Raw genomic sequence first — 26,255 nt, 5'->3', positions numbered from 1 at the left:
ACAGAAGCGGGAGGGGAATTGCAAATCCCTGTCAGGGCTGTGGCCCTCCTGCCCTTCAGGAACTAAAGAGATGCTGCACTTTGCATGGGGGAGCACTCCGGTTTCTGCGCAGAAAAGCAGGGGGGCGGAGAGAGCTGTTGGAATACGTGTTACCTTTTCCTCTGCCTGAGGCTCTTCCCTCAGTTTGGTTTCTGATCCGTGTCTGGGGGGGAGCAATCTGAAATATATTTCTCCTCCTTTGCAGTCCAAGGTGGGCAGCCAATCTGGTCCGAGTCTCACGGACGGCTGGCTGGGTTTTCAGCGTTGCGCACTTGGCTCCCTTTCCGGAGGGCCCTGAACTTAGTGCTCTCGGCTGCTCGTGTCCCGCTCTTCTTCCGAACGCTCTCAGGGCTACCTTGTGCTATGGCGTGTTTCTTCTCCGTGGGTGTCACTGCCACGCAGTTGGCACAGCTAAATACGGGAGGGCCAGCAGGGCAGCTGGCAATAGACTGCTCTTGCTGTGAGTTTGTCTCCTGGGTCTTATCCTGGCTGGAGGCCGTCACCCAGGCCTCGGGCTTGCAAAGTCCTGAAGAACACGGGAGTCCTATGTCGGATGGAGTCCCATGCGCTCTCCTTCTGACAGGTCCCTTTAGATTCCCGCTGGTGGGTGTGGCAGAGATAGCCCGTCCTCCTTTGTCCACATGGGGACTAGAGGTACACTGCTTCTGGGTGTGGAGGGTCCATTTATTTCTTATGTCGATGCATGTATCGCTCAGTGCTTCCTGACAGATTGCATGCCTTGTTCGGCAACTGCAGCAACGAATCCTAACGGATTCAAAAGCGGGAGTGTGAGAGAGAGAGAGAGAGAGAGAGAGAGGGAATGCCTGCCAGGGGAGGTCTTGCTGTTACGGTCTCACCTTGCTGATGTTCCGGGTCGTCCCTTTTTCGCTCCATTTTTAAGCAAGCCGAGAGGGAGATCTCGGTTCTGCCTTTGCAGGTGTTACGACACATTTGAAGTGAATCCCAGCCTGTCTCCTGGGTCCTTTTTGGGGTATTGAAAGCAGGTGATGTTCACTGGCTCGCAGGTTGGGTTTAATTAGGCAGTTTGTTGTGGTTTGACACAGACCGCGGTGAAACAAACACCTGGCTGGTTTTCTTAGAAGAATTGGCAGCCAGCTTCACAAACCTGTTGTGGCGAGCGGTGGGCTTGGGGAGAACCAACCTGAGCTGGAAAAGAAACTGGGGTGCAGAAGGCGTGAGGCGATGTGTGTCTGCCAGTGGCCAAGTCTGCTCTGGGGTGGGGGGCAGCTCCTTGCGTGTGAGTGCCCCAGTGCACGCATGCATGGGGCAGGGCCTTCCCCGGTCCCCTTGGGCCCCAGGAACCTGAACGCCTCCAAGACTACGTCTTTCTGGGCATCTTTAAGGGCACAGAGCCCCCTGCAGCTTCTTCGGCGGCCTCTGGAAACGGGTATAAATCAGTGATTATGCGTCCCCAATGGAAATGTGCCACGGTTTCAGCCTTCGATTGCCCCCTTCGATCTCCAGGTGCTGATAATGGCACATCAGGCCCCGTAGCAGCAGTGCAGGGGGATAAACCAGGAATGGCCAAGAAGGCGCTGCGCTCGATGGCCGGCCTCCTCCCCAGGGGCACAGGGGCTCTCGGAAGGTGGGTGTCTTCGGCTACCTCTGAATCCAGGCTGTAGAGGCGACCCTGCCAATCGACAGGAGGGCATGCGTGGGGGCGCACCAGCTCCTGGCTTTCAAAGGCAATGTCTCCCCAGGTGGGGTGGGGGGGCTCAGGCCAAAGGAGGGCCATTCTTGCCAGAAACCAGCAAGAAGAAACTCAGAGGAAGGGGGACCGTCAGGGAGGAGCAGGCCAGGAATGGGCAGTTGGGAGCAACGGGCGCTGCCCCTCCCTGGAATTGGCAGGCGTTCCTTTGGGGATCTGGGCAGAACCTGGCCAGCGAGCCATGGAGAAGGAAGGTGATGCTGGAAGGATGGAGGCGCAAGCAGCCCCTTGGGAGGCTCGCGTGGTTCTTGGTGTAAGAGTGGAATGGATTCCAGGGGCTTCTCTGTGGAATTCTCTTCTCGCTTCCACCATCCCCAGGAGGATTTAAGGAGTGGGGTGGCTGGAGGGTGAGAAACTGGAGGAAATTCCCCATGGGGAGGATTAAAAACCAGCCCCAAAGGCACATTCCTTACATTCACCAGAAATGGAGCCTTTTTAGAAGGGAGCCTGGTAAGCATTTAAAAGAGGCATGGAACAGATGGCAGAACACTGCCAACTTAACGCATTTGATCTGTTCATACATTATGTATCTTTTTTGATGGGAATTTCAGTTTGTTTGCTCCCAAGTGGGAAAAATTTGTTATGCAGATTTAAAGAAAAAAAAAGGAGGAAAGGAGGAAACAGAAGTATGACAAATCAAAGGGTGGGAGGGGAACTAACCCTTTCAGGAGAGGCAGTCAGAAGCGGACGGACGTTAACAGGTCTGGGGATTATAATCTGAATTACAAGTACAGAAGGAGAGCGCTCTGGATTGTTCCAAATCTGTTTACCCTCACAAATTTGGACAAATAAGGCTGGAAACGGGATGTGGCAGACCAAGATCTTTAAGCAAGACACAGAGGGCTGGGAGGATATTGTCGTGGCCATCAAACGAAGCCTGTCCTTGAATTAAAGGGTAACGGTGCATTCTGGATAGTGGCGGGTGACTGGAAGAGGCTGCTTCAAACGGGCTGGCGGTACGGCTGTTGAGCATGGCTCACCCGAACGTAGAAAGGGCCACTGTTTTCATTCCAGTGGCAGCTTCCTTTGGGAAAGACTCTGGGAGGGCTGCAGACGTTTCTCCAGGCTGCCCTCAACTTCCGAAATGGGGGGAGACGGACGGATAGGACAGCTGGCTTGGCAAATAAGGCTTAGGGGGCTTCTTCTGCATTTAGCGCCTGTCGCCACCCTCTTGGTCAGCTGTGGGCTGCACAGAGCCCTCTTTGCGCCCTGTCTGGGATCGGCTCTGCCTCATTTTCTCTGAGGGAGCCTGCAGAGAAAGGTCCTGGCCGTTTGACTGCCGTGCAGCTGAACTGCAAGGCAGCACAACCGAGTTCGCCTGGGGCTCCCTTCAGGCTTGCAAAATGCCTGTGTCTTCAGAAGGGAGGGGTGGACTTGCAAGTTCCTTGCAGAACCCTCTGACCCAAGAAGTGGGTCGCGCAGCAGGGAGCTCTTTGCTTGCTGCTCAGGGCCAAGTTCCTCCTTTGCAGAATTGTCTGCTGCTGTTTCAATCCCTGTTATTTAATATCGCCTAAAGCTTCCCCCCCATCCCCGGGTGGGAGACTTTAATTATCGTCTCCAAAGCGTTCTGCATAAAAAGCCAAAGCTGGTTTCAGGGCACAGAAAAAGAAGGGCAACTCCTTGGGGTGCGCTGAAGCTTCCAGACCCTCCCCTGTGGACCTGGCTTTTTCCATCAGCGAAGCCGACACCGGCAGGCAAAGGCCGTGTGCGAGCAGGATGGCTCCGTCTGGAAGGTCCTGTGTTTCGGTGCGACTGGAGGGGCCCGGAGGGGGTCCGGCTTCTGCCCCTTAACCTGGGAACGATCAGTCTCAAGGCCCGTTTGAGCACAGCCCTGGCTGGCTTCGTCCGCAGTTGAGGCGCTCCAGCAGTGCTTTTCCACAGAGCGTTTTCTGGCTGAGCTCTGTGGTGTGAAGGGAGACAAACATGCCCAGGGGGCCAGGCCAAAGACTGATTGGGGGGCTTTCAGATAAAGCCCCAAGGGGATCTACCCAGCAGCCCACCCTTAGGGTCTCCAGTATAAGGTCCAGACTAGGTGGGTCAGGCATTGCCCCCTCCCAGGGGCCAAGGAAGCCATGGAGGTGCAGGATCTGATGACCTTCAGGAGGCCAACCGTAGCTGCTGAGTCCGAGCTGCCTCAGAGAGCTGGGCTGGGGCTGTACGTGAGCTGCAATGAACGAACACGAAACAACACGGGCTCAGCTGAACGGGCATGTTGGGGAAGACGAAGTGCTGGGAAGCCCCATGTGGGAATAGGAGGAGGAGGAGGAACCGGGCGAGGAGGAGGGGACTTCGGGCTGCCCAGCCAGACCTCTGCAGATGTGGCAAGGGGGTTGTTCGAGGGCAGAAGGGCCCTTGCCCTTGCCCTTGCAGATGGCCATCCTGGGCTTGTACCCAGCGGTTGCAGTCGACGCCGTTCAAGAAACAATCGTTTATAAACTCTGTCTTGTGAATTGCTTTAATCTCTGCAAATTGGGGGGGATTCACCTCATTGGCAAATTAATGAGCCCAGCTCTTCAGCTCAACTGCTATGAAAGAAGTTGCGCTGTTGCTGCTGGAGCATGGCCCCATTTCTCCTCTTCCTAGGTGCTCCCACCCAGGTAGGAAGGGGGAGGAGGAGGAGGAAGCCCCCCCCCCAAGGTTCCCTTGCACTGGTGGCTAGTGCTGGATTTAGCTATGTGGAAGTGAGGGGAAAAGCAGCAGCAGCAGCAGAGTGTCCAGGGGGTTGCTTAAAAAGAAGAGGGTCAAACAAGGTCAGCCAATGTGCCTTTCCTCCCTGCCTGGAGGGGCTGACCCTTTCTGCTCTTGGCAGTGGGAAGAGAGCGCAGCCAGATGTGCCGAAGCCCAGGAGTTGCAGAAGACGCTGTCGCTCGAGGTGGAGAATTTGCATTCGGAGCTGGAGACCGCCACCAGGAACAAAAACTTGGTACAGAACTGGAGAATTGCCTCTCGGCCCAAATGCACCCCACCCCCCCGCCACTAACACGAAGCCCAGATTATAGGCGCTGTTCTGTGTTGCTGCAGGTCGACGAACAGCTGTACCAGCTCCAGCATGAGAAAGCCGATCTGCTGAAGCGCATTGAGGAGGACCAGGAAGATCTGAACGAGCTGATGGCGAAGCACAAGGCGTTGATTGCACAGGTGAAGCAGGCGGGGTGGAGGACCCCCTCCCTACCCGCAACAGGCCTTGCCTTACTGGGGTGGTTGGGCACACTCACTGATGGGTACAGAGAGGGTGTGCCTGGTCTGCTAGCCAGAGAGTGGCCTTGCACCGTTCGTTCCACTGTCCTCTTTGCGGAGGACTGCAAGGTCACTGCTGGGGGGCCCTATAAGAGCTGGCCTCCCCTCCTGCTGACCACCTTTCCTTTTCTGAGATTGCTGTTGTAATTAAACAAACCACACTACGGGAAACTTATGCATTTCCAAGGCCCCACCCTCATTCTCCAAAGCCAGAACCCTGCCCGGATCACCCAGCGAGTAGCGCCCACCTGCTCAGATAAGCTAACAGGAAACATCCTGGTGGGAATGAGGATTGAGCAGAGCAACGTTGCCTGCCAACTTTCTGGTAAATAGGCATGTGGTGGCTGGCCATGCCCGCTGGGACAGCCACGTTGTGAGGGTACCCGCAAAACACATGTTCAGAAAGACTGCCCGCCTTGCCATAGGCCGACCAGCACCTCCTCCTTGCCTCAGGGTTCCTACCTGTGATCTTTTCGCCCATCTCCGCCTTCCACCTGCAACGGCTTAGAGACAACGCCTTTCTGTTTTCTTCATTTCTGTAGTCAGCGACAGACATTGCCCAAATCCGAGAACTGCAGGTGCATCAGGAGGAAGCGAAGAGGGAGAAGCACGCCCTGCAGGAGAAAGTAAGAGCGGGAAAGCTGGCGTGGGGCAGGAGGGGAGCTGGCTGGGGATACGATGGCCAGGCCTGCCCGTGATGGAGCTGAACGTGTAGGTGGGGGAGAGGCAGGAGCGCCCCGTCCCACTCACCTGCATTATGCTTTACGGGTTGTTCTAACGTTCAATGCAAGACGGCCCCATCCCGCCCCCCCAGCCGGACCACCCATGTTTTGGGGGACTTGAGCAAACTGCCGGGGCGGGGGTCAACGTCCTCTTCTCCACAAACAGCTGCAGGCAGCGCAGGCCCGGTTGTCCTACTTGGAGCAAGCCATGGTGGAACGGTCCATCGTCAGCCGCCAGGAGGCCTTGATCTGCGACCTGGAGAACAAGATGGAGTTCCAGAGCGTTCAGATCAAGAGGTTCGAGGTATGGCGATGGCTGTCGTCGGCTCCGCAGCCTGGGGAGGGGGAGGAGGGCAGGATCCCCGGCCAGAGTGAGCACCCCGGATCGCCGGCACCGCACGCTTCTTTCCGTGTGAGTGGAGATACGCCTGTCGGTGAGAACCGGGCGGGCAGCAGGCGGAGGCCTTGAGCAGCGGGCGCTGCTTTTATTGCACGCTTTGTCCCTGAGGAAATGCGTTCTGTGCACAGGCAGCCTGAGCCTTGCTCCGGCAACTCTCCCGCAGCCAGGGTGGCCAGGGGGCCTTCAGCCCACTGCATCTTCTCAGCCCTGCCCACCCTGTGGGATGTTACGAGGATGAGCGTGCGAGTGCGCGCACCCGGAAGGCACCTTGGGCAGGGGACGGAGGGAGCCATCATTCCTGCACAGGCGTGGCTCAGCTCCACGCGGGCGGCCGGCCGGCCTCTCCCTCCCTGCAGGTGCTGGTGCTCCGTCTCCGAGACAGCGTGATCAAGGTGGGAGAGGAGCTGGAGAGGGCGAAGGAGAGTGAAGCGCGCGAGCGGGAGAACGCCCACTACTACCGGCTGCGGCTGGAGGAAATGAAGGCCGACATGAGCGAGCTGGCGCAGAGGGAGCTGGAGGCCAGTCGCAAGCGGGTGGATCTGGTAAGGGCCGTGCTCGGGAGGGCTGGCCCCCGGCCCGCGAACGCACGGCTTGTGCGGTCTTTCAAGCACCCCGAAGGGCAGAAAAAGCCGGTTTGAAAATCCCTTTTGTGGCTGGGTAAGGTGGTATGAAACACTGTTAAGACCAAAGCAGGTGGAAATCTTTTAGTTTTATAGATAAAATATGTTGATGCTGCCTTGCACCATAGGTCCCAGGACAGTTTATAGCACAGACGTCTTACAACAAGTGCGTTTGTGTACCTGAGTGCTGCAGACCCATTTTTCTTAGCAAGCAAATACATAAATTGTGGTTTGCACCTGTTGCGCTGGGCTGACTTCTTCCCGGGTGAACGGGGCCAGATCCCGAGGCCCGTCACGCGAGGCCCCTCCTGAGAAGCTGGCAGCGGAAGGGCCTTCCTGCCAGAGGGAACCCCACCTCTCCGGCTCCCAGGCTCAGCTCAGCCTCCTTGAGGGCCTCTTCTGTCCAGTGCAAGACTGGGGGGGTTCCAGTGGCTTGGCGCCCTCCTTGCTGCGGTAACCGCTCAGTTTGCAGGTGCAAGGGAATTCCTAGGTAAATGTATGTGCGGAGGAAATGCAGGGAGCAGCATCATGTCTACTCTTGGGTAGGTCCAGGGGGGGCAGGGAGGGTTCTGAATCCTTACGCGAGAGTTGGTGGGAAGCTGCCCGCACATCGTCCTGGTCTGTGCACCGATTGAAGGACTGGAGAACAGCTGAGGAAAACAGCAACAGCCGTAGCGCCAACCTGTGATTAAGATCCAACCCCTCTGTTTGCCTCAAGAGCGCAGCGGTGGAGCTGCAGAGAGAAGGGGGGGATGCTGAAGGTTACGCTAGGACATGCCAAGAGAAATTCTCTCGTTTATCCTAGGCCCCTGGGGGAGATATTAAAAGGGAACAAAAATTAACAAAGCAAAGAATCCGAGCGAGCAAGAAATAAACAAACAGCAGAGTCGTCCCCCCCCTTCCCGCCTTGTGGGCTGCAGCGCTGCTGCCACTGGGCCTTCCTGACAGCAGACATGCTTCCTAATTGCAGGAGCTGTTATCTCAACGCCCTTCGCCGGGAAGCCTGGTGCTTTCCTGCTTTCCTTCTCGCCGTTCGCGAAAGCCGTTCTCACTTTGCCTGCCTTAATCGCTTCTCAGCTTTGGCTGCTAACTCAACGGAGGGAACCGCCGAGGAGTGATTCTGTGAGCTCCGTGGAAGGGCCCCGTCCCCCCCTTGCAGTGCGAGCCGTGGGTTGGGGGCGGGGTGGGGCGGGGCGGGGGAGCCCTTGGGTTTCTGCTGTAGGGCTGGGAGCAAATCACGCCAGTGGATTCAAGGCGGCCGTTTCCTTTGCAGAAGGAAGCTGATTTCTCTATGCGTCTCGGGAAGGAAAGGCGCGGGGTCCTTTCTCGGCCTGTCAGGCCTGACGATTGTCTTCCACCCGTTGCAGCTTGGCCTTGCTCTGCGTCGACTCCCCTCTCCATCTCACCTGAGCCTTTAAAAGGATCGGGCGCTTTCTCATTTCACAAGTAGAGAAAGATAGAGACTGAGAGAGAGAAGCCCCAGTACGCTCAGTGGCAGAAATAAAATGAATTTGAACCATTAAAATCAGTCGAATCCGTAGGAAGGGAGGCTGTGGGCAGACTCGGCTGCTGAGGACAGATCTCTGGCTAGGCACAGTTGTTCTTGAAAGAAAGTTGGGCGGCGGCTGGTTGGAGGTTTCTCTGAATTGGCTTTGATTTTCGGCTCACGCGTGGCTGCAGCTCAGGGCTGATTTGTGAGAAACGGGCAGGTGTAATCCAGCCTGCACAATGTCTTGCTTGAGGAGGAGCAAAGCTCCTCAGTTGGATGGACTAACTCCAATTCACGCTGGGTTCAGGAGGGGATCTGGATGGCAGTTTCTGTTGGCAGCAGCTAGCCCGAATCGAGCAGGCACGACTCCACTTCGCGGCAGCGCTGAAGGGATGTGTGTTAATGGGCTGCCTGCAAATAGTGCTGTGAGATGGTGCCAAGAGTGGAAGGTGAGCAAATGTGCCATTGGAGTGGAGGAGAACATGAGCGAAAAATCCTGCGGGGAGCCCTGGGGAGGTTTTCCTAATCCATTAGGTTGGGTGCCATTTCTTGGGGCATTTTTTCCCTTTGCTGTTTTATGGTTATTTCTATAGGGAGGTTGGCCGTAGAAATAGGGCTTCTCATCTGATGTCCATTTTGGTAGCTGTTGGCTTTCCTTCTCCTTTGGCTGCTGCAAAATCATTTCCAGCCTCCTCTTTGACTGCTTAAGTTTGACTAGGAGGGCTTGATCAGCGCACCAACAGAATTGATTTTTTTTTAAAATTTGAATTGTAGATGGGACTGTTGAAGCATTTTTATGTAAGACACAAACCTAGTCATCTTGCTCCCGAGGTTTGGGAGCGCCGTTATGAAAAATCCTGTTTCCCCAGAGACAATGTCAATGAAATAATTTGTGTGTAAGTGAAAACAATGATGCTGTCATGTCTCCTTTGTGAAAGGAAGCATGTTTCTCTTCAGCGTTGCTCTGCACTCCTTTGTTAAGGAGGGAGGTTTGGTCTCCCTGCTTTTGTGACTAGCCATTTCCCAGGAGTGAGGGGTGGCCCTGGAGACCCGAGCGTCAGGTAGGGGCCTTCCATGTCCGGTGGAGAGAAATCTACCTCGGCCTTGACAGCGCCTTGCCCGGGGAGCGGACCGTTTGCCCCGGGAGCTCCGAGCAGGCAGGGGGCTTTCCGGCCTTGGGAACTGGGGTGCTGGTTCCCGGGGTGAGCCTCTGAGCTCGCCCCATCCCTGTCTTTGTTTCCACCGGTTCCCTTCGAGGGAGCTGCAGAACAGGAAGAAAGAAAGGCCTTGGGTTGGGGGAGTATCCCCGCCTGGGGACGGGGGTCTTGCGGCACGGAAAGGCTAAGAAATGTAGCTTCACGGGGATTAGGCAGTGCATGAACCGTGCTCGCCTGGGGCCTCCACCCTGCGCACTAGCAGCAGGATGTCTGTGATCACACCTGACGACCTCTTTGTGATGGGCAGGTCATCTTTGTGTCTCGCCTTTCTTCTTCTGACCCTCCCCAGGCAACAGCTCTGTGTGTGTGTGTGTGTGTGTGTGTGTGTAAAATGCACCACCTGGAGGTCAGTCTCCCATGCTGCTGATGCAAACGTAAGTCATAAACGTGTGAAAGGTGCCACAGGGCTCTGCAAAGGATGAGGCCCTTTTCCAACAGAAGCACGGGTCCGAGTGGTTCCCCCGTACCTGTGGAAGTGTGTCCGCATCAGTGCAGGAATTGAAACGCCGTTGGGTTTGTCACCAAGAGAAACGAAGGCAGAGAAGCCTTCCTAGCCAGGCTGGGCAAGCGCTGTCGATGCGGGGGCACTAATAGCAGGAGCCTGGCAATCCTGTCCGAGCCGCAGCCGTCATCAGAAAGGCAGCCGCTCACTGCTCAGATGTGCCTGGTTGCGTTCCCCGCCCCCCGTCCATCCTCCGTAAGGAGAGAAAGTCCATTTTCCTTGGCAACAATGGCTGCGTGGAGCCGTTGGGGGCTTTTGCGCCAAGAACAGGAGAAGAGAGGGTTTCGCCACCAATCAGAGGTGCCAGCAGCCTTGCTTCGCGCCACGTCCGCTGAGCCAGAAGTCTTCGTAATGGACACAGAAATAAGCAGGCGGACTGTGTTGACTGGTGCCGCTCCGGCTCCTCCGGGCTGGGGCTGCTGGCCGCCCTCCGAATCCGGTTCTCCTCGGCCTGCTCCCTGCTGTCTGTCCTGCCACTGCCCATGAGTGAGGTGCAACCATCGGGGGGGGGGCCTTTTGGGAAGACTGCGTCCTTGAAAGGGAGGCAGGAGACCCCCTCGCTCCTGCAGAGGGGAAGAATGAGCAGTGCCTGACGGAGAGCCCCGGGGCTGGAGGGCCCCCTTCTCTTTAGCTTCCCTGTCCTTTCTGCTGCTCTTGGAAGGAGAAGTGGGGTTGAACCGGAGCGCCACTTAATCCAGAGTCACTCCTGAAAGGGTCCGTGCGTGCGTGCGAGCGAATGGAGAGAAGGGGGCCTGGAGCAGGTTTTTCTCAGTTTTGCACAAAAAGGATAGTGTATTATTCAGTAAGTTGTGATGAAAGTCTCATTGTCTTTGGAAGAAGATAAGAAACAGGAGACAGTTTAAGATTACTGCCTTTGAATAACTTTGGATTTTTTTAAAAAGCGAAGGGCAGCATTGCATTTATTTTAAAAGAATAAAAAACAGTAAGGAATCTGAGAGCGGGTGGAATTCTCACTCCATTTGCCAGGAAGCTCCCTGAAAATCTTAAACTGGCCTACCTCACAAGATTGCTGGGAGGATAAAGCGGGCGAGGGGAAGTGCCGTCTCTGATGAAAGCTCTCAGGCCACCCTCAGCCTTCCAGAGGGATTCTTCGGGCTGAGCAGGCTTGAAGATTGCAAGGTATACTTAAAATAGCAAAGGGTAAAGCAAGAGAGGGAGAGAGAACTATATCTTTAGGAGTGTGCAATTATGCCAGCCCCCTCGCCCCATCTCCCTGTCATCACACGCAGATATCTCGCTGCTGTGGCATTAAAATATCTCTCATTCGCACAATGACCGCCTCCGCACGTAGCATGCCGAGTTTCCAAACCACCTGGAGGAAACAAGCCTGGCTCTGCCCGCCTTCTGAATACGAAGCCGCCTCCGGGAAGGGTGGCTGCTCCTTTTCAGAACCGACCCCAAGCCCCTAACCGCGCACACCGCCACTTCCACCACAACGACTTCCGTTTGTGACGTGAGAAGAATAAGTCAGAAGGAGAATACCCGATGGCTGGTTCGCCCCCCCCGTTCCTGGAAACAGCTCACGCGCAGGGTTTTATTCTTCGCGGGGGCTGCCCTTCTCGCCTCCTGGAGCCCCTGTGGGGTGCAGTGAGGGGGAGGAATGCCTGTTTTAACCCTCCTGTCATCTGCGCGGGGTGTTTTGTGCTTGGGGTTGCACCTAGCACAGGGGGCTTCAAGACCAAGCGGCCCCAAAGTTCGGGGCCCAGAGATGCTGCTCAGGCCACCTTCCCCATGTCTGGTAGGTTGGAGTCACAGCTGGTCCAAAGCATCTGGAAGGCCCAGGGCCAACCCTGGCCTCCTGCTGGCTGGAAAGGAGGAGCCGTCCCCCTCGGCCACGCCGGGCTGGTCAGAGTGAAACCCTTGCTGTTGTGGTCATCCCGATTCCTTGTTTGGCCTGGGTGGGGCGTAGCTAAGCTGACCCAGACAAATCCTCTTCATCCATGGGGGGGCTGTACCATTGCCCCCTTTTCTTGCAGGTCTGCTCCAGAGTCCAGCTCTGGCCTGACGCCAAGCGTGACCTCTGGGTCCCTGCCAGCTGTTGCGCAGGCTGCTAGCGAGACCCGGCCCTTTTCCCTTGAGGGCGAGACCACGCAGCGCTGGCCTTTGCTTCTAGGTCCCGGCTACAGGGCCTCCCCCCTGTTTACGCCTCGGTGGTTCAGCCAATGCTGCTCCCACCCGCTTTGCTTGCAAGGGCCTGAGACGGCTTGGGAAGGCTGTAGCTCGCCCTTCCGAAAGCAGGGACACCGCAGGGAGAAAGGAGAGCGAGCTCCGAGCCAAGAGCAGAGAGGGCAGCGATGGCACGGCTGGGGCTGGCACTGGAGAATTCTGCCTTTCCGCCAGTCGCCGGCCCCCGGTTAGGAGAGCAGGCGGGGTGACATTTCTGAACCAGGCCAAGGGATTTTGCCCCACGGCTGTTGGCCGGCAGAAGGACTGAGATTTGAATTTCCGCTCCCGGAAGACGGGGAGTGAGGAAATTGTTTTCATGGGGGCTGCTATCGGCCAAGCGTCTTTAGGATCAATAGTCTGTTTGCCTTCTTGATTTCCCCCCTCCAAATGTCCAAGTATGGCTCCTGCTGCCTGGGGAGCCCTGGGCTGGTCTCCCTGGAAGAGGCCATCTTTCCATGCTTGTTTGCATCTGTTGGTGTAAGCGAGGCGGCCCTTCCGCACGGGGTCAGCTTTAAAGAGCTCTTCCACAACCAGCGCTTCCAGCCACCACAGAAGGGGCAGGCGCTCTTCCGGGGTCCTGCTTTTGCCCCGGGGGGAGGCTCCCGGCCCCTTCCTCCAGACGGCAAGCCACGCGGCGCCTCCCTCCCCGCTCTGGCCTCCAAGGAGGAGGCAGCCCTCTTGCTCTCTTCTTGACCACCCCACGGCCTTCCTCGTCTTGGGCCCGGCCGCTCTCCTCCGTGCTGCTAAAGAGGCAGCCCTGAGCAAACCGTCGGGGCCACAGATTTCGGTTTCTTCCCGTCCTGGGTTCAGCCTGTTCTCCTGCAAAGCTGCCTTCTCTGAGGCAGGAAAGGGCCGAGGGGGGGACGTTTCTGGCCGTCTGTGCTACCTCCATTTTTGCTTCCAGGGCGAGAGGGCCACTGGCTTTCTGTGCGGCCTGGTGGTGGCATTTGCCTTTCGGCCGAAGGAAGCTCACTGCTCGGTGCTCCTGCCCTCCCTCCCACATTGGGAGCGTTGCTGGGCTGTTCTCCAACCGAAAGGCGTCCTTCGGAGCTGAGTGTTTCCTCTTGCACACACTACATTTCTTGTACTATTTTTTTTTTAAGCCACAGTCCTGTTTTCTTTCGGCTCATCCAGCCCTCCAGCCTTGGGCCTTCTTGGATTTACTCTCAGGAGCTGCAGGGTTGTGTGGGCGCCTTGCTCTCCTTGTCACCTCCGTGGTGATCATGTCATTGCTGGCAGCCTCAGTCAAGTGGAATCGCGGGGCTCTGCAACGCTGGCGACGTTCACCACTCTTTTGGGGGGGGGAGGAAGTGGCCAAACCCATTTTCTAAGGATAAAAACTTGAGATTCGGCTGTTGCAAATGCAGGACGATCAGAGATCCAGAGAGCTGCTTTCCAAGGAAAGCTTGCCAGCGGGGGCTGGAAAGACAACCGGCCGGGGCGCTGCTGCTCCAGGGCAGAGCAGACCTTCAGCGCTTGTACAAACCAGCCGTTTTGGTTCATTTATGGTCAGCGTTGGGTTAAACTCAGAAAATGGGTGAATGCAGTAACCTAGTTAAGGGTGTTGTGTGAACCTGGCCGAGAGTCAAACGTTGTCTCTCTGCGTTGTCTCTCTGCGTTAATCAATGAAATAGATGCAAAGGCCCCACAGCCTTGTTCTGAGTGGGAGTCAGCCTACCTGCCTGGCCTCCGGCCGCCCTGAAACCCACTCCCCTTTCCTCAGGAGAAGCAAGTGGACGAGCTCTCGGCGGTACGGCAGACTTTGCAGGCAGACCTGGAAACCTCGATCCGGCGCATTGCGGACCTGCAGGTGGCTTTGGAAGAAGTGCAGTCGAGCGATGAGAGCGAGACGGAGAGGTGAGTGCGCCAAGGAGGCCGGCTTTCCAGCCCACCTCTGTCCTGGCTCGTCTTTCCCCTCCAATTTTACAGATTTCCGGCCATGGGCGGATCTTTTTCCAGGCTTTTGGCTTTCCTAAGGCAGGTAGCCATGGCGCTGGCTAAAACAGGTGGAAATCTGCTCTGGGGCCTGGGTCAGGGCCTGGGTGAACCGAGAGGTGCCACTCTGCCCCTTTGCACCGCTGAGGCGGTTTCAGCACCATGGACAGGGCCCAGGAAGTAGAGTTTCCCGGGTGCTGCAAGAACCCTCCTCCCAACTGCTATTGGGGTGCAGTAGAAGTTACCCCCCTACACACATACTTTCGGGGAAGGCTTGATAACTGGTTCCAGAATCTAGACCAGCCTGGCATTTCCTTTCAGCTGAAAATACTCTGGAAATGTCATTACTGTGCAGCAAGTGGTCCACCTTTGTCTTCTTAAGGAGCTTAGAAGTGTCCTTGGATAGGTGTCTCTGCCCAGTCCCTGTGGCTGGGCCACATCCTGCATCCTGGGATCTGTGGGTTAGGGAGTGGGCCTGGGGTCGCATCACCCCCCAGGCGTTTCTTTGGCTAGCTCTGATTCCATTCTTTCGAGGCCTCTGCTTAATGCCAAGCTATATTCCAAAGTGTGTTTCCTTGAAATTCGGTCATTTTCTTAGCGACGAAGTGTGATGGCTGTCTGCAGCAGGAGGCTTGGGGAAAGCAAGCCCAAACATAGGGCCTCTGTTTTCCCAGTGCAGTTTCACTGTTTCTCTCGTCGACTGCCCCCAACCTTCCTGTTCTCCAGCTCTGGGGTTTGCGCAATGAACAGGAAAGGGAATTGATCCCAGGAGCCAAAACCACAAAGGAATCTTTTTCAAAAGCAGACGACGAGTGTGCATGTAAAGACTGGGTTGATTGTGATGTGAACCTTGCTGAGCTGCGGAGCGTGACTGAAATGGAAGCTGGAGGAAGAGGGAAGCGTGGTATGTGCTGGCCCAGCCAGCACGGTCCTTGCCACAGACAGTCATGCGCTGACCTCCTCCTGTCTGCTTCAATCAGATTAGTGCAACAAGGCAAGTTGGTAACTTGGAGCTAGGGCTGGGGGGAAGGGGGGAGGATTGCAAAAAATACTGAGGGGCTCAGTATTTGGGGGTCACATCTGTAGAGAGCTATGTTATTTGGAGAGACTCCCCTTCCTGTCTGCATGCTCGAGGGGCTGATAGTTCAGACCAAGATGCTGGTTTGAGTTGCCAGAAAGAAAAATATTTTCACGATTTACTGGACCTTCCTGGTGGTTGTAACAAGAAGATGGAAGTGGAATAGCTGTTACCTTCGTGTCAAAGCCATTGCCCGTTGATTTCTCTGATGTGTTGATGTTAGCGTAATTCACAGAATAATTTTCCTTGGTAATAGCAATGATTAAGCATGTTAATGGAGCATTAGCAACTCTGCATGACGGCTCATTTTCACTCACTTCAGACTCAGGTTTTGAGGGGGGAGAGAGAGAGCCACAGGTCAGTTTATCTAGCGTTAATAATGCCAACATCCAATTGTTTATAAACTCCATACAGAAAAAAATTTGACCGCATCTGAATTTTCAAATGAAAAAAAAAAGCATCTATTTTTTAAAAAAAACAGGAGCCCCTTTTGAAATTCCTGCCCTGGGAGAGTCATTCTAAGGCTCCACCCTACAAGGCGAGATTCCCAAGACTGGGGGGTGGGGAGGAGTGCACTGCAAAACCTGAAAAGCCATCATTGATGCCAGAAGTGGGAATCTGTTTTCCCGGACTGGGAAATTCCCTCGGCTACCTGCTGAGAGGGTACCATGCCCTTGCCCTTCCTGGCTGATTATCCAGTGCTGGCTCAGCCTTCCCCCCAGGAGGGCAGCCCTGGGGCGGGGGCTGCCTGGAAGTTCTGCATGCCAGAAATCACAGCTGTTTGTTCTCCAGCCTCTTCCTGAACTGATGCGGCTCTGTCAGGGTTGGCCTTGGCCATCACAATGAAATTGCCAAGGTGCCAGCCTATGCCCCCTGCCCCCCTTCCCCGTTTCTGCAGCCTTGTCGGAAATACTCCCCCAGCTCTTTAGAACCCATCTGCCTGGGCATTTCTTATCCTGACGGCTCCAGGGCATGTGTCTTTCTGCTGGCAGGCGATGTGCAGGTCTAGCAGAAGCAGACTTAGTGGAGGGGGCTCCCATCCTGCAGGCATTTCTCCCCCAGTTCTGTCCTCAGATGTTAAGCCTAGGTGTCTCTCTCCGGTAGGAGCCCTTTGCTCAGTGCAGGGGTTCCTCTCGTGGGAATGGTGCTGCTTTTCATAGCAGGATCTTGCCTCTCCCTGCAGCCTCGCCCTCCCAAATGCCAAGGGGGGTTGCAATCTGTTCACCTGATGAGAAAGCTCTGGTTGTCCTCTGGACCTAGATGAGGCCCCCCAGTGAGAGGTCAAGGCCTCTGCGGGCTTTTGTGCATGAGAAATGACATGTTTAGAATGGGTCTCAATTTCACCGCACGTATGTTGGTGAGTGAATGTATTTCAAGAGCACGTATGTAGGAAGCAATTCCAGGATCTGCCATTTTTCTGTGTGAAGCTGAGAGTGCCTGAGAAGAGCAGCATTTGCTCCCCCAATTCTTTTACAAAGGAGGTCATTAGGAATGCCTATTCCTCTGCTGGGTTGAGGCGTTTGTGATTTTGCTCTGAAGGAAGTTGGTGCAGGAGTGGAGGTTCAGCCCTGGCTGACTTTGTCCCACCTGACGGCAGTTCAAGACCTGGGGTTGTCTATCATGGATCCCAGGGGGCCTCAAACTCCTCTGACAAGGCCTGATCCTGGTTTCCCTGGGGCCCTGGGGAGGGGGCAGCCTGTCATGAGGAACCCTGACAGATTTCTCCTTCCTTCCAGCGTCCAGACGGCCCGGGATTCCCTCAATTCACGGCAGGAGACGTAAGTCAACCTGAAGGGGGTGCCTGGCTGGGGCTGATGGGTGACTGCAGAATAAAGCCCATTGATTAGCAGCTGTGAAAAATAGGGTTTGCTGAGAGGAAGCCAATAGAAAGGAGGGACCGATTAGCTTTTCATAGATTTTTGGATTTATTCAGAATTCAGACTGCTCTTCCCAAACGCTCTGCCTATTAGCAGCTTCTCCCTGCTAATGGAGAATAAACGGAGGAGAGGTTTCCGTTTCTCTTGGTAGCTCAGGCAGAGATGGAGGAGTTCATTGGCCAAAAAAGTTCTGCTTTCTTTTTTTTTTAAGGTGCACACTCAGGAGAGTGGCTGGGGATGTGTCTGTGGGCGATGGTGGGTGTGCCTTGAACACAGCAATTCCCATGCAGTTAGCAGAAGGGTCCGCGTTAGCTGTTACGGGATGCCATTGCACAGATCAGTGTTTCTCAACCTCAGCAACTTTAAGCTGTGTGGACTTCAGCTCCCAGAATTCCCCAGCCAGCATGAGGGGCCTCAAAAGATACAGCATGCTGGCTGGGGAATTCTGGGAGTTGAAGTCCACACAGCTTAAAGTTGCTGAGGTTGAGAAACACCAGTGTTCACTCACTTGATGTTTAGTCCAAGGGGTTTTGCTCCAGTTTGCAAGTCTTCTGCCCAAAAGCCCCTCTCTGGCCGAGAGGTTTCTTGGACTCAGCAGCTTAAATCATCATCATCATAATTCATTCAACGTATATGTTGCCTGACTCCCAGCCCGAATTTGCGGGGCGGGGGGACCTTTCAGATGCGGCAGTTGTCAGAGCCTGGGGTTGTCTCCCGCGTGGCTACCTTACGCTGGCTCTGGCTGTAAGGGGACCGCCCATGTCTTCCTCGGAGGAGACCAGCTTTCCCGTTCTTCTTCTTCTTCTTCTCCTCGCAGGGGCAGTCAGTTGAGTTTGGGCTCAAGTTCAACACTGAGCTTAAATCTGGAATCTGAGGGAAGTGTCAGGTCCTGGTTGGAGACGGCGTCAGGCTGGACTTCTCCATCCGCTCCCAGTCTGGCTGGAAGCACGTCTCAGCTCTCCGTCGACAGCCGGAGCACCCAAGGCCTGAGGTGAGGGCCTCGAAGGGGGCGGTGGGGCCTTGGGCCTCCCTGGCCAAGGCAGTTTGCCTCTGGAGGCTGGGTCCCACGGAGGGGCTCTGCCCCACTCTCAGCTTCAGGGGAGTCTCACTTTGTCCCTGCCAAGAGCAGGATGCTGGCAGGGTTGTTTTGTCTGACCCACAGCCTCTGCCACCTCTGTGCGTGGGGTGCCTCTCTGGAAGGGGAGCAGACAAGCCCCTCTTTTCCACCGACAGCCTGAGACGTCTAAATCCGTGGCCTATTCCGGCTGTTCAGAGGCTTCCCGGGGTGGTGTTGACTCAGAGTGCGGAGCGCTGGCTGATATTTAGCTCTTGTAAAGGTTGGAAGTCCTTTCAGGAAGAAACGCGCTGGATGTAAGCCCCTGTAATCCTTTCACAGGGCCCACCTCAGCAGAGAGCAGAGGCTCTTGGAACAGATCTGCTCCCGGGAAGGCACAGGTTGCCTTTCCAAGGAGCGCTGCTCCCATCGTTTGAACTCTGAAAAGGCCTGGGGGAGCTGGGGGGCTTCTTCTGTTAGCTGCTGGCTTCCCCCACTCTGTCTGCACCTTCCAGGGTGTACTGGCGAGGGCTAAGTCGGAGACGTGCTTGCTTCCTCTTTCTGGCAAATATAATTGTGGCTCTCTGTCTGGAAGTACACTCTGCAAAAGGGAATCAGCTTCAAGAAACTTTAGCTGGATTTATCTCAGCAACCATGCCTCTTTATTACGTTCCTAATATTTGCTGTGCTATGAACGTTCAGAGGGGTCAATGCAGTTTTGAAAGGTTTGCATGATACAGAGGATGTGAAGGCATATAGGAAATTCCCTAGTCAGCTGAAAGAAGTTGTGCGTGAGAGCTCCTGAGAAGGAAGGGTCCACCGGAGTGATTTTCCAGTGCAGGAGACACTGGGGGGCCTCGGTGAAGGGGCTGGAAGGTGACTTCTGCGATGCCCACGTGGTGGGGCAGCAGAAGATCAAAGCTAGAAGGGTGCTCCTGACTGACTATGATTGGAAGAAAGAGGCCACACTTTTACTTCAAGCAGGAGAAGACTCCTGGAGTGGTTTGAAGAGAGAATGCCCTGTTCGGAGAGTTCAGCTTCGTGCCTGGGCAGGACAGTTGGGAACAGAAGCAAAACTAAGGCGGGCCTGCTGGGGGCCCTTTTTGGTGCGAGGCGCAGCAGCTCTGCCATTCCTCTTTGAGTCAGCCTCCCTCTTGCAGGAACTGAAGCAGAACAGTCTTACCAGCCTCTGGAGAAAGATCTGGCAGCAGCTGGCAGACATGTGTCCTGAATTTCCTGGTGCCACCAGAGCGCTGAAGCCAGGTGGTATCCCAGGAAATGCTGGCATTTCGCGACAGCAACGACCGGCTTTTCTTCTCTCTGGTGCTTCAGCCTGGTCCATCCCTCCCTGCAATTACGGCTCCTATCCTTTTGTCTCTGGACATGCTCTATGCTTCAATTCAAGAACAGATATTATTGCATAAATTATTTCCACTAGCATAAGCATAATAATCATCCTAATTGCTGTGTAATCTTCACTAATTACTGTTGTATATCATTTGCTTTGGTGCAGATTGCACACTGCAAAAATCCTATTTGGCTTCAGGATGCTTTCAGATTCTCCCACTAGAGGTTCCCTTAAAAAAACCTGGGGAGGAAAAAAGAGACAGAAGAAAGCTACTGCGGTATTTGGAGGCCATTTTTGCTTTTCCCGCTCGTTAGATTGAAGGGCACGGAGCACGTGTCGAGAAAGTCCTCTTCCGCCTCAGGACACGGGAGCTGCTCCTCGGTCACGTGAACCGCATTGCCCGAGGAAGCTGCTTCTCTCCCTAAGAAGCTGGGCTGTGAGGGTCCCCTGCGTGTTTGTCCAAAGCCAGCCGCCTTGGAGGTGGCCCTTACGACAAACCTGTAAGGTGGGAAGGGGTCTGGCTAGGCCCCCAAGCCATCGATTGTGGGGAATTAAGGCCTGCCTGGATCGGCTGCCAGCCTCTTGAATGGGCGCCTCCCGAGCTTCTCCCGCTTCCCTTGGCAGCTCCTGCAAGGATTCCCAGTTGCTGGTGGTTTCCCTTGGGCGGGTGGTAGGTCCCCTGTGCCCATCTGCGGGCGGGCTTGGTGATGTCGGCCCATTAGCTGGGCAGGAGGAGTGTTGCCATGGCCGGGCAGCACAGAGCACTGTCCTGCTGGGGCCTCTGAGCAAGGGTCTCCTCCTCGGTCGCAGAGGAGTGAATCTGGGAGAAGGCAGAGCTTGCAATTGGAAGCAACGTGCCATCCGTTTGGATCGGTCTACGGCAAGCATTCTGCGTTTGAAAGGCTTTTGATAGCAAGGAAAGCCCTGGGTCTCTCTTCTGCCCGGTCTCCTGCTGGTCCCTTTGATAGACTGGAAGAGAGAGAAGATGGGGGATCTGTTCTTTACGCGCACGCACACGCACACACACACAGGCTCCCTCTTGGATCTGCTGAGGCCTGAACTGGTTTCTAAGGCAACAAAGGTGCCGAGAGTTTCCGCCCTGGACCGCCTTGGCTTTCATAAGCACGGCAAGCGTTGCCTGGCCTCGGAGGCTGGACCTACAGCAAAGCAAAGTTCAAGCCCCTGGGGCTTCCAGAAGGGGCACGGGAGCTCCTGGCATGACTGGTACTTGTGCAAGGCCAACGTCCAAAGGCTGGCATCTGAGCCCAGTCACTGTCTGTAATTGGTTCTGATGTCTTTTTACACCCCGTTGTGATGCTACCTCTCCCCCTGCCCCTCAAAACAGCCCAGGCACTGTTGGAGATAAAGGAGGGGTGTGCAAATCAAGGGCATCCTTTCCTTTGTTGTAAAGGTGCCGTAAACAAGCTCTGTGATGCTCAGAGTATGGGCGCCAGGCGGGCAGGAGAAACAGATCCAGGCTGTGTCAGTCTTTGGCGAGGAGGGAGCCAGAAAAGCAAGTGATGCAAGGCGGGAGCAGATGGGGGGGGGATTGCAGCAGGAGGTGCACGAGTCCCACCAAGCCCGCCCGTGGGTGGCATGGGGCTTTTGTGACTAACCTGGAGGAGTTTGCAGGAGCTTTCAAGGCAAAAATCCTTCTGCACCACCCCTCCGTTTGCAGGGCTGCCAGGTGCCTTTGTCTAAGCGGAACCTGGCTCTCTGAGAGTCGGGCACAGAGGAATGGCCCTGCCTTAAAGGAGGAGCGGTTTGCAAGTAGCATGGCAGGGCTGCCTCTTCCCACCATTTCAGCTCGTTTTGTTGGGATGGTAGCAGAATTGTGGAAGGGCGCGGTTGAATTACTGATTTGTAGGCATGTCTTATAAGGGCAAGTCATGAGTTGACTGAGGCTGGCCCAAGAATCCCTCTCTTTCCATCATGGATTTGAGACCAGCTGAGGGTAGGTCTGGGCTGTCCTTGAAAACTGAGGCTGCCCCGTCGCGGCTTGGTCACCTCCCCACATGGCTGGAAGGGGGTCTTCAGGAGCTGGACTCTTTGCCCAAGACCTTCCAAAGGCCCCTTTCTTTCCCAAGGGGATGGATGGATGGATGGATGGATGGATGGATGGATGGATGGATGGAGAGATGGATGGATGGAGAGATCGTCCTGAGAGATTTCTCTGGCTAGATTTCATTTCAGGTCAACCTGGCCGAGGTCTTGACTTTGCGAGATTACAGGCTGGTGTGAGGTTGCTATGGCAATGGGATCCCTTCTCCTTAGCGAGAATGGTTTATTATTGTCAAGCCTAAATGTTTTAACGACTGTCTCTCTCAAAGCAGAGCGAAAGCTAGGAAAAAGAAGAGTCCCTTGCAATTTTACAGCAGGGTCTTTCTCCCTTCCTTTCCCCATTCAAGAGGTTTTTTAACGCCTGCCTTTCAGGAGGAAAAGGCGTTCTGAAATTGAGCCCCCCCCCCGCCCCCCAGCTCCCTGGCAAACTCAGTTTGGGATCAGCGCTGTTCGGGGTCAAGCAGGGATGGATTTGGGTCCCTTTTCTGCCCATCTGGGTGCACTTCTCTCTTCCGCTGGTCCTGCAGCGTTCGTGAGCAAACGCTGGAGGGAGAGAAATGGGCTCTGCGCCTGGGTCTAGCTGAGTGAGGACCAAGAACTGCATTCCACAAGACGGGGAAGCAGCAGCTTCTAATGTCAGTGTTAAATGTCCTTCCTATGCAGGGTTTGTTTGTCTTGTTTGCTCTTTTAACTCCGGCGACTGTGGAGATGGGGCCTTTGTGTAATGTCCAGCTCAGAGTTTCTTTTTCAACTTTTTTCCTCATAGGGTGAACAAGGACCTAGAGAAAAGCTGGCAGCCAATGCCAACGCTGAATGCAAAAAGAAAGGAATATGGAAGATGCACAGGGGACTCTGCTCCCAGCAAAGCTGAAAGTCCTTCCATTGGCCCTCTGAGACGTGAATATGGGAAGCCCATTTGCAAGGAGGGATTTGACAGCACCCCCAAATTAGATGCTGTGTCACCATCTGCAGTGAGGCAGATGTCCTCTCCAGCAGCAGCTGAAGAGAAGTTTCCAAGTCCTTTATCTCCTTCTCTGAACAGAAGAATATCTCCTTTGGCAGAGGATAAGCTGTCCCGCTCCTCCTCTGCACTTTCTGAGTACATTGAAGAGCTGCGGAGAAAAAGATTGAAAGAAAAAGAGCCTTTGGATGAGGCCTCCTCTTTGCCCATTTACCAAACAACAGGGGCTTCCTTCCTAAGAAGATGTAGGACTTTGAAGGACAATGAAGATTTTCAAATAAGCCTGGATGACCTTGGTGCAAATCCTGGAGTTGACCTGGTTCGCTCCTCCAATTTGAGAAGCAACTCATCAGATTGCATGGTACGGCCATCTCTCTCCCCAGCTCTGAAAAGGGCCTCCAGATTTGGCTCCTATGACTCCCTTGTTCAGAATATAGATGACACTTACCCAAAACTTGGCTCTCCAATCCTGGGTGAAGACATAGTCAGCACATCACGACTAAGGCCATGGAGAAGTTGCCTGGAGCCATCTTTGGAAGAAAGCATGGATTTTGGGAAAGAACCTCTGATGTTCCAAAGCAAGAGATTGGGTGAGATTCCAAGTGAAGGAAAGGATCCATTTTCTTGGAAAATACCAACACTAAGTTACGAGCGAAAAACAGATGCTGACTTAGATGACTTTCTCCCAGCCATCCGAAAAGCCCAGTCTACCAATAGCTTGCCTAGAGGTCCCAAGGAGAAGAAGGATGGACAGCGGCCCTTGAGTGTCCATTTTGAAGACCAAGTCACCCCTCACCGCACCTTCTTATCTGAGATAAAGACCATTTTATCTCCACAGTCGAAATCTAAAGAGGACCGTGGAAATCTCTCTGACTCATCTTCTTCCTCTGGCTCAGTGATGTCTTTCAAAAGTGCTGACAGCATCAAGTGTCGGCCTAAAATCCAAAGGCAGGAAGGGGAAGGATGTGTGGGGAAAGGAAGCACTGAAGGTGCTAAAGTTGACCCACGGTCTGAGGCTGAAGGGAAAGAAGATGATGTAACCAGTATCATGATGAAGTACCTTGGAAAAGAGTAAGGTAAAGTGTAGACCCCTTGAAAGATCGGTCAGTCCTAGACACATTTCCTGCTTGGTGAATGTTGACTTTTGTCCCCACCAAGTGATGAAATGGATGGACTGTCCAAACCTCAGGGCCTTCTCCTTGGGCCCAAGGTGATGGTTGGGCCATTTAGTGGAAATCTCTAGTTCACACCATCGTGCTGATGGTCTGCAGGTGGGTCCCTAGAGAAGGAATTCAAGGAGTGGGACTTGCTTTGCATGTAGATGCTGCCTGGTTTGATACCCCAACATTTCAAAGGACCCTGGGAAGCAGCATTCCCCCCATTCTTCAAGGTCAGCTAAGCCATTTTCCCCGGCCCGGACCCAGAGGAGGCTTCCTTCCTCAGCCTTAGATGAGGGAAGCTCTTCTCAGTTCTGGAGGCTCCTCAGGTGGGGCCCTCCTCAGGTCTTGCAACTCTCCCCTGAACATGCGCGCAACTTCTGGGTCTCCACGGCTCCTTTAGCATTGCTTTCCCATCTTGTTGGGGGGTGAGTCAGCCAGCAAAGGTCTTAGGGGGTGCTCGATGTTGGGGTGCTGCTTTGCTATAGCGCTCTCCCCACCCCAGCCTGGAGAGACAGTCAGCCAACCCAGAGGCAGTGCTGGATTTCCTCAGGGATGTGACAGCCCAGAGCCAGGTGGCAATGCCGGCTCTTGAGCCCTTCCTCCACCGCTGTCGTTAAGTGCTTGGAACAAATTAAGGCCTTCTGTGGTGATGCCTCCTTTGGACCGACTTCTCCCGGGCCCTGCTGTGATCAAATCTGCTAAAGCAACGCCAGGCGACTTGCCTGTGTTAATAAAACATTTCTTTATAGGAGCCGCCATCTGCATCCCCGAGGGGGCGGCTTGGGGCCGCGAGCGTCAAATCAGTCCCAGGAAACTGAGATTTGGATTTCTGGGGCTGCGGGGGGAGAGGAAGTGGACTCGGGATGAATTCTGGACTTGCTTTTAACCCAGCCAGAAGGAGTCATGATAGAAAGAGCATCTCTTGCATTATTTCTGGTGGTTTTATTGTGTCACACACACATGCCCGGCTCTGGTGCTTCTGACCCTTTTGCACTGAAGGATCATACATGGGGAGAAGCCAGCCAGAGGTCCTCAGCAGAAAATAGCTCTACGCGACCCACAGACTCGGTGCAACCAGTTGGGATTCAACAGGCCCCCCAGGCTGCCCACTGAGTTCCCCCTCCAAGCCTCAAGGGCTTGTCATTTCCCCCGCTGCCATAAAACCTGAGGGCAAGAGAGGGCTGGTGGTAGCATTTGCAGCCGTCCCCCCACCCCAAATCCATGGGAAACCATGAGGAGATTCCACTCCTTTCGCAGCCCTCGCTAACTTTATTTCGGATGCTGCATCAAGCTGGAGCATTTTGCATTTCTGCTCTGCTGACAAGTGAGCTCATTAAGAGCCAATTAAGAAATTTGATGGGAGCGGCTCAGGCAAATGTCCTCTTCGGCTGGTGTGGGTCTCCCGGGCTGTGTGGTGGTTCTCTCTGTGCCCAGGAGAACTGCTCCTGTCTGTGCTCCTGCCCTCCGAAGATGCCGGTCACGGGTGCTGGCGAAACGTTAGGAAACAAACTTCCAGACCACGGCCACACAGCCCGGGAGACCCCCACCAGCCATCGTATGCCGGCCGTGAAAGCCTTCGACAATAAAATGTCCTCTTCGTTTATGTGCAAATTGGGTGACGTTTCCGGGGTGGCTTTTATCCGAGCGGGTTTCTCTAATCCGGGGCGTCAGCTTGTGGTGGTTTTCTCTCTCAAAGTGTGTTTGTACCACGACTTGGGAACTCCCCGAGGTACTGTTCAGAAGTGAGTCAGGGTGAGGGTCTGGACTGCAAACCAAGCAGGGGGAAAGAGGGAGGGGACTTTTTGAAGCCAGGGTGCTTGCCAAGGAGGGGGAAAAGCAGACCCATCCTCTCCTCTTCCCTCCAGGGCCAAGGCTTCGTCGGAAGCAGCCAGAAAAATGGATCTGCAAGCACGGTTTTCTTCTGTAGACAACGGCTTCCCCCCTGCTGGAGCTGCCAGAACCACAGTGCACAACCACGTGTGTGTGTGCATGTGTATGTGTGTGCCTAGGTGTGTGAGAGAGAGAGAGAGAGAGAGAGAGAGAAAGATTGATGTGCAGGCCTTACCTGTCAGAAGCTGTTTGGGGAGCTCTCTTGGACTTGTTCCAAATAAAACGTTTTGGTTCTTGAAGACGAGCCTCTGTCAGCATTTTTTGAGATCCAGAGTTGAATCTCCAGAGCAGGCCGCGTGGGCCCTGTGGCCCCTAGCCAGCGGACGGAAGGCGCTGGGGCTGTCTTCTGCGCATGGGCACCTTCCTGGAAAGGAGGCATGTTGCCCCATTGGCATCGCTGCCCGGAGGAGTGTGAAGGCCTTGTTTTGTCTACATGCCTTTTTTTTCTTCCCGCCACCCCGCACCCTTCCTCTCCCGCATAGATCAGCCTGGATCCTGTCTGGTTTGGCAAGAGATCCAGTGACCCTGCTGGGGAGGCTTGACTTTGGGTTTCTCCATGTGGTGGGAGGTCGGATCTGATGCTCGCAAGAGCCCTTTCAGCCCAGGCTTTGATGAAACACGCTCTGGAGAATGGAAGAGAGGTGGAGCACTTCCTTCATCAAGGGCAGGATGTCTAGGTCCTCGTCTTGGTGGCCATAGATTGAGAAGAAACGGGAAAGAGCCGCACAGCTTTCTCCAGAGAAGTGACC

The 26,255-nt window shown here is 54.8% G+C and overlaps 1 protein-coding gene across 1 annotated transcript in view; it reads left to right on the top strand.

Annotated features, from left to right (window-relative positions):
* The window catches only part of MYO18B (myosin XVIIIB), a 60,519-nt gene extending 34,769 nt beyond the window's left edge, over positions 1 to 25,750 (top strand). Inside the window, exons 34-43 of the mRNA XM_015888744.2 lie at positions 4,578 to 4,691; positions 4,790 to 4,906; positions 5,548 to 5,631; positions 5,894 to 6,031; positions 6,484 to 6,669; positions 13,866 to 13,999; positions 16,892 to 16,933; positions 17,850 to 18,023; positions 22,262 to 23,532; positions 25,482 to 25,750. Of these exons, the coding sequence (XP_015744230.2) occupies positions 4,578 to 4,691; positions 4,790 to 4,906; positions 5,548 to 5,631; positions 5,894 to 6,031; positions 6,484 to 6,669; positions 13,866 to 13,999; positions 16,892 to 16,933; positions 17,850 to 18,023; positions 22,262 to 23,531 (2,259 nt within the window). The 3' untranslated portion in view covers position 23,532; positions 25,482 to 25,750. The remainder of the gene's footprint in view (positions 1 to 4,577; positions 4,692 to 4,789; positions 4,907 to 5,547; positions 5,632 to 5,893; positions 6,032 to 6,483; positions 6,670 to 13,865; positions 14,000 to 16,891; positions 16,934 to 17,849; positions 18,024 to 22,261; positions 23,533 to 25,481) is intronic.
* The last annotated feature ends 505 nt before the right edge of the window (positions 25,751 to 26,255 follow it).

The sequence above is a fragment of the Python bivittatus genome, unplaced genomic scaffold (assembly GCF_059951505.1).
Source record: "Python bivittatus isolate LINGU-HERP-01145 unplaced genomic scaffold, Pbiv_v1 ctg000100_np1212, whole genome shotgun sequence".
In the NCBI taxonomy this organism is placed as follows: domain Eukaryota; kingdom Metazoa; phylum Chordata; class Lepidosauria; order Squamata; family Pythonidae; genus Python; species Python bivittatus.
Note: the sequence above shows the minus strand (reverse complement) of the source record. Positions and strands in the feature narration are given on the sequence as shown.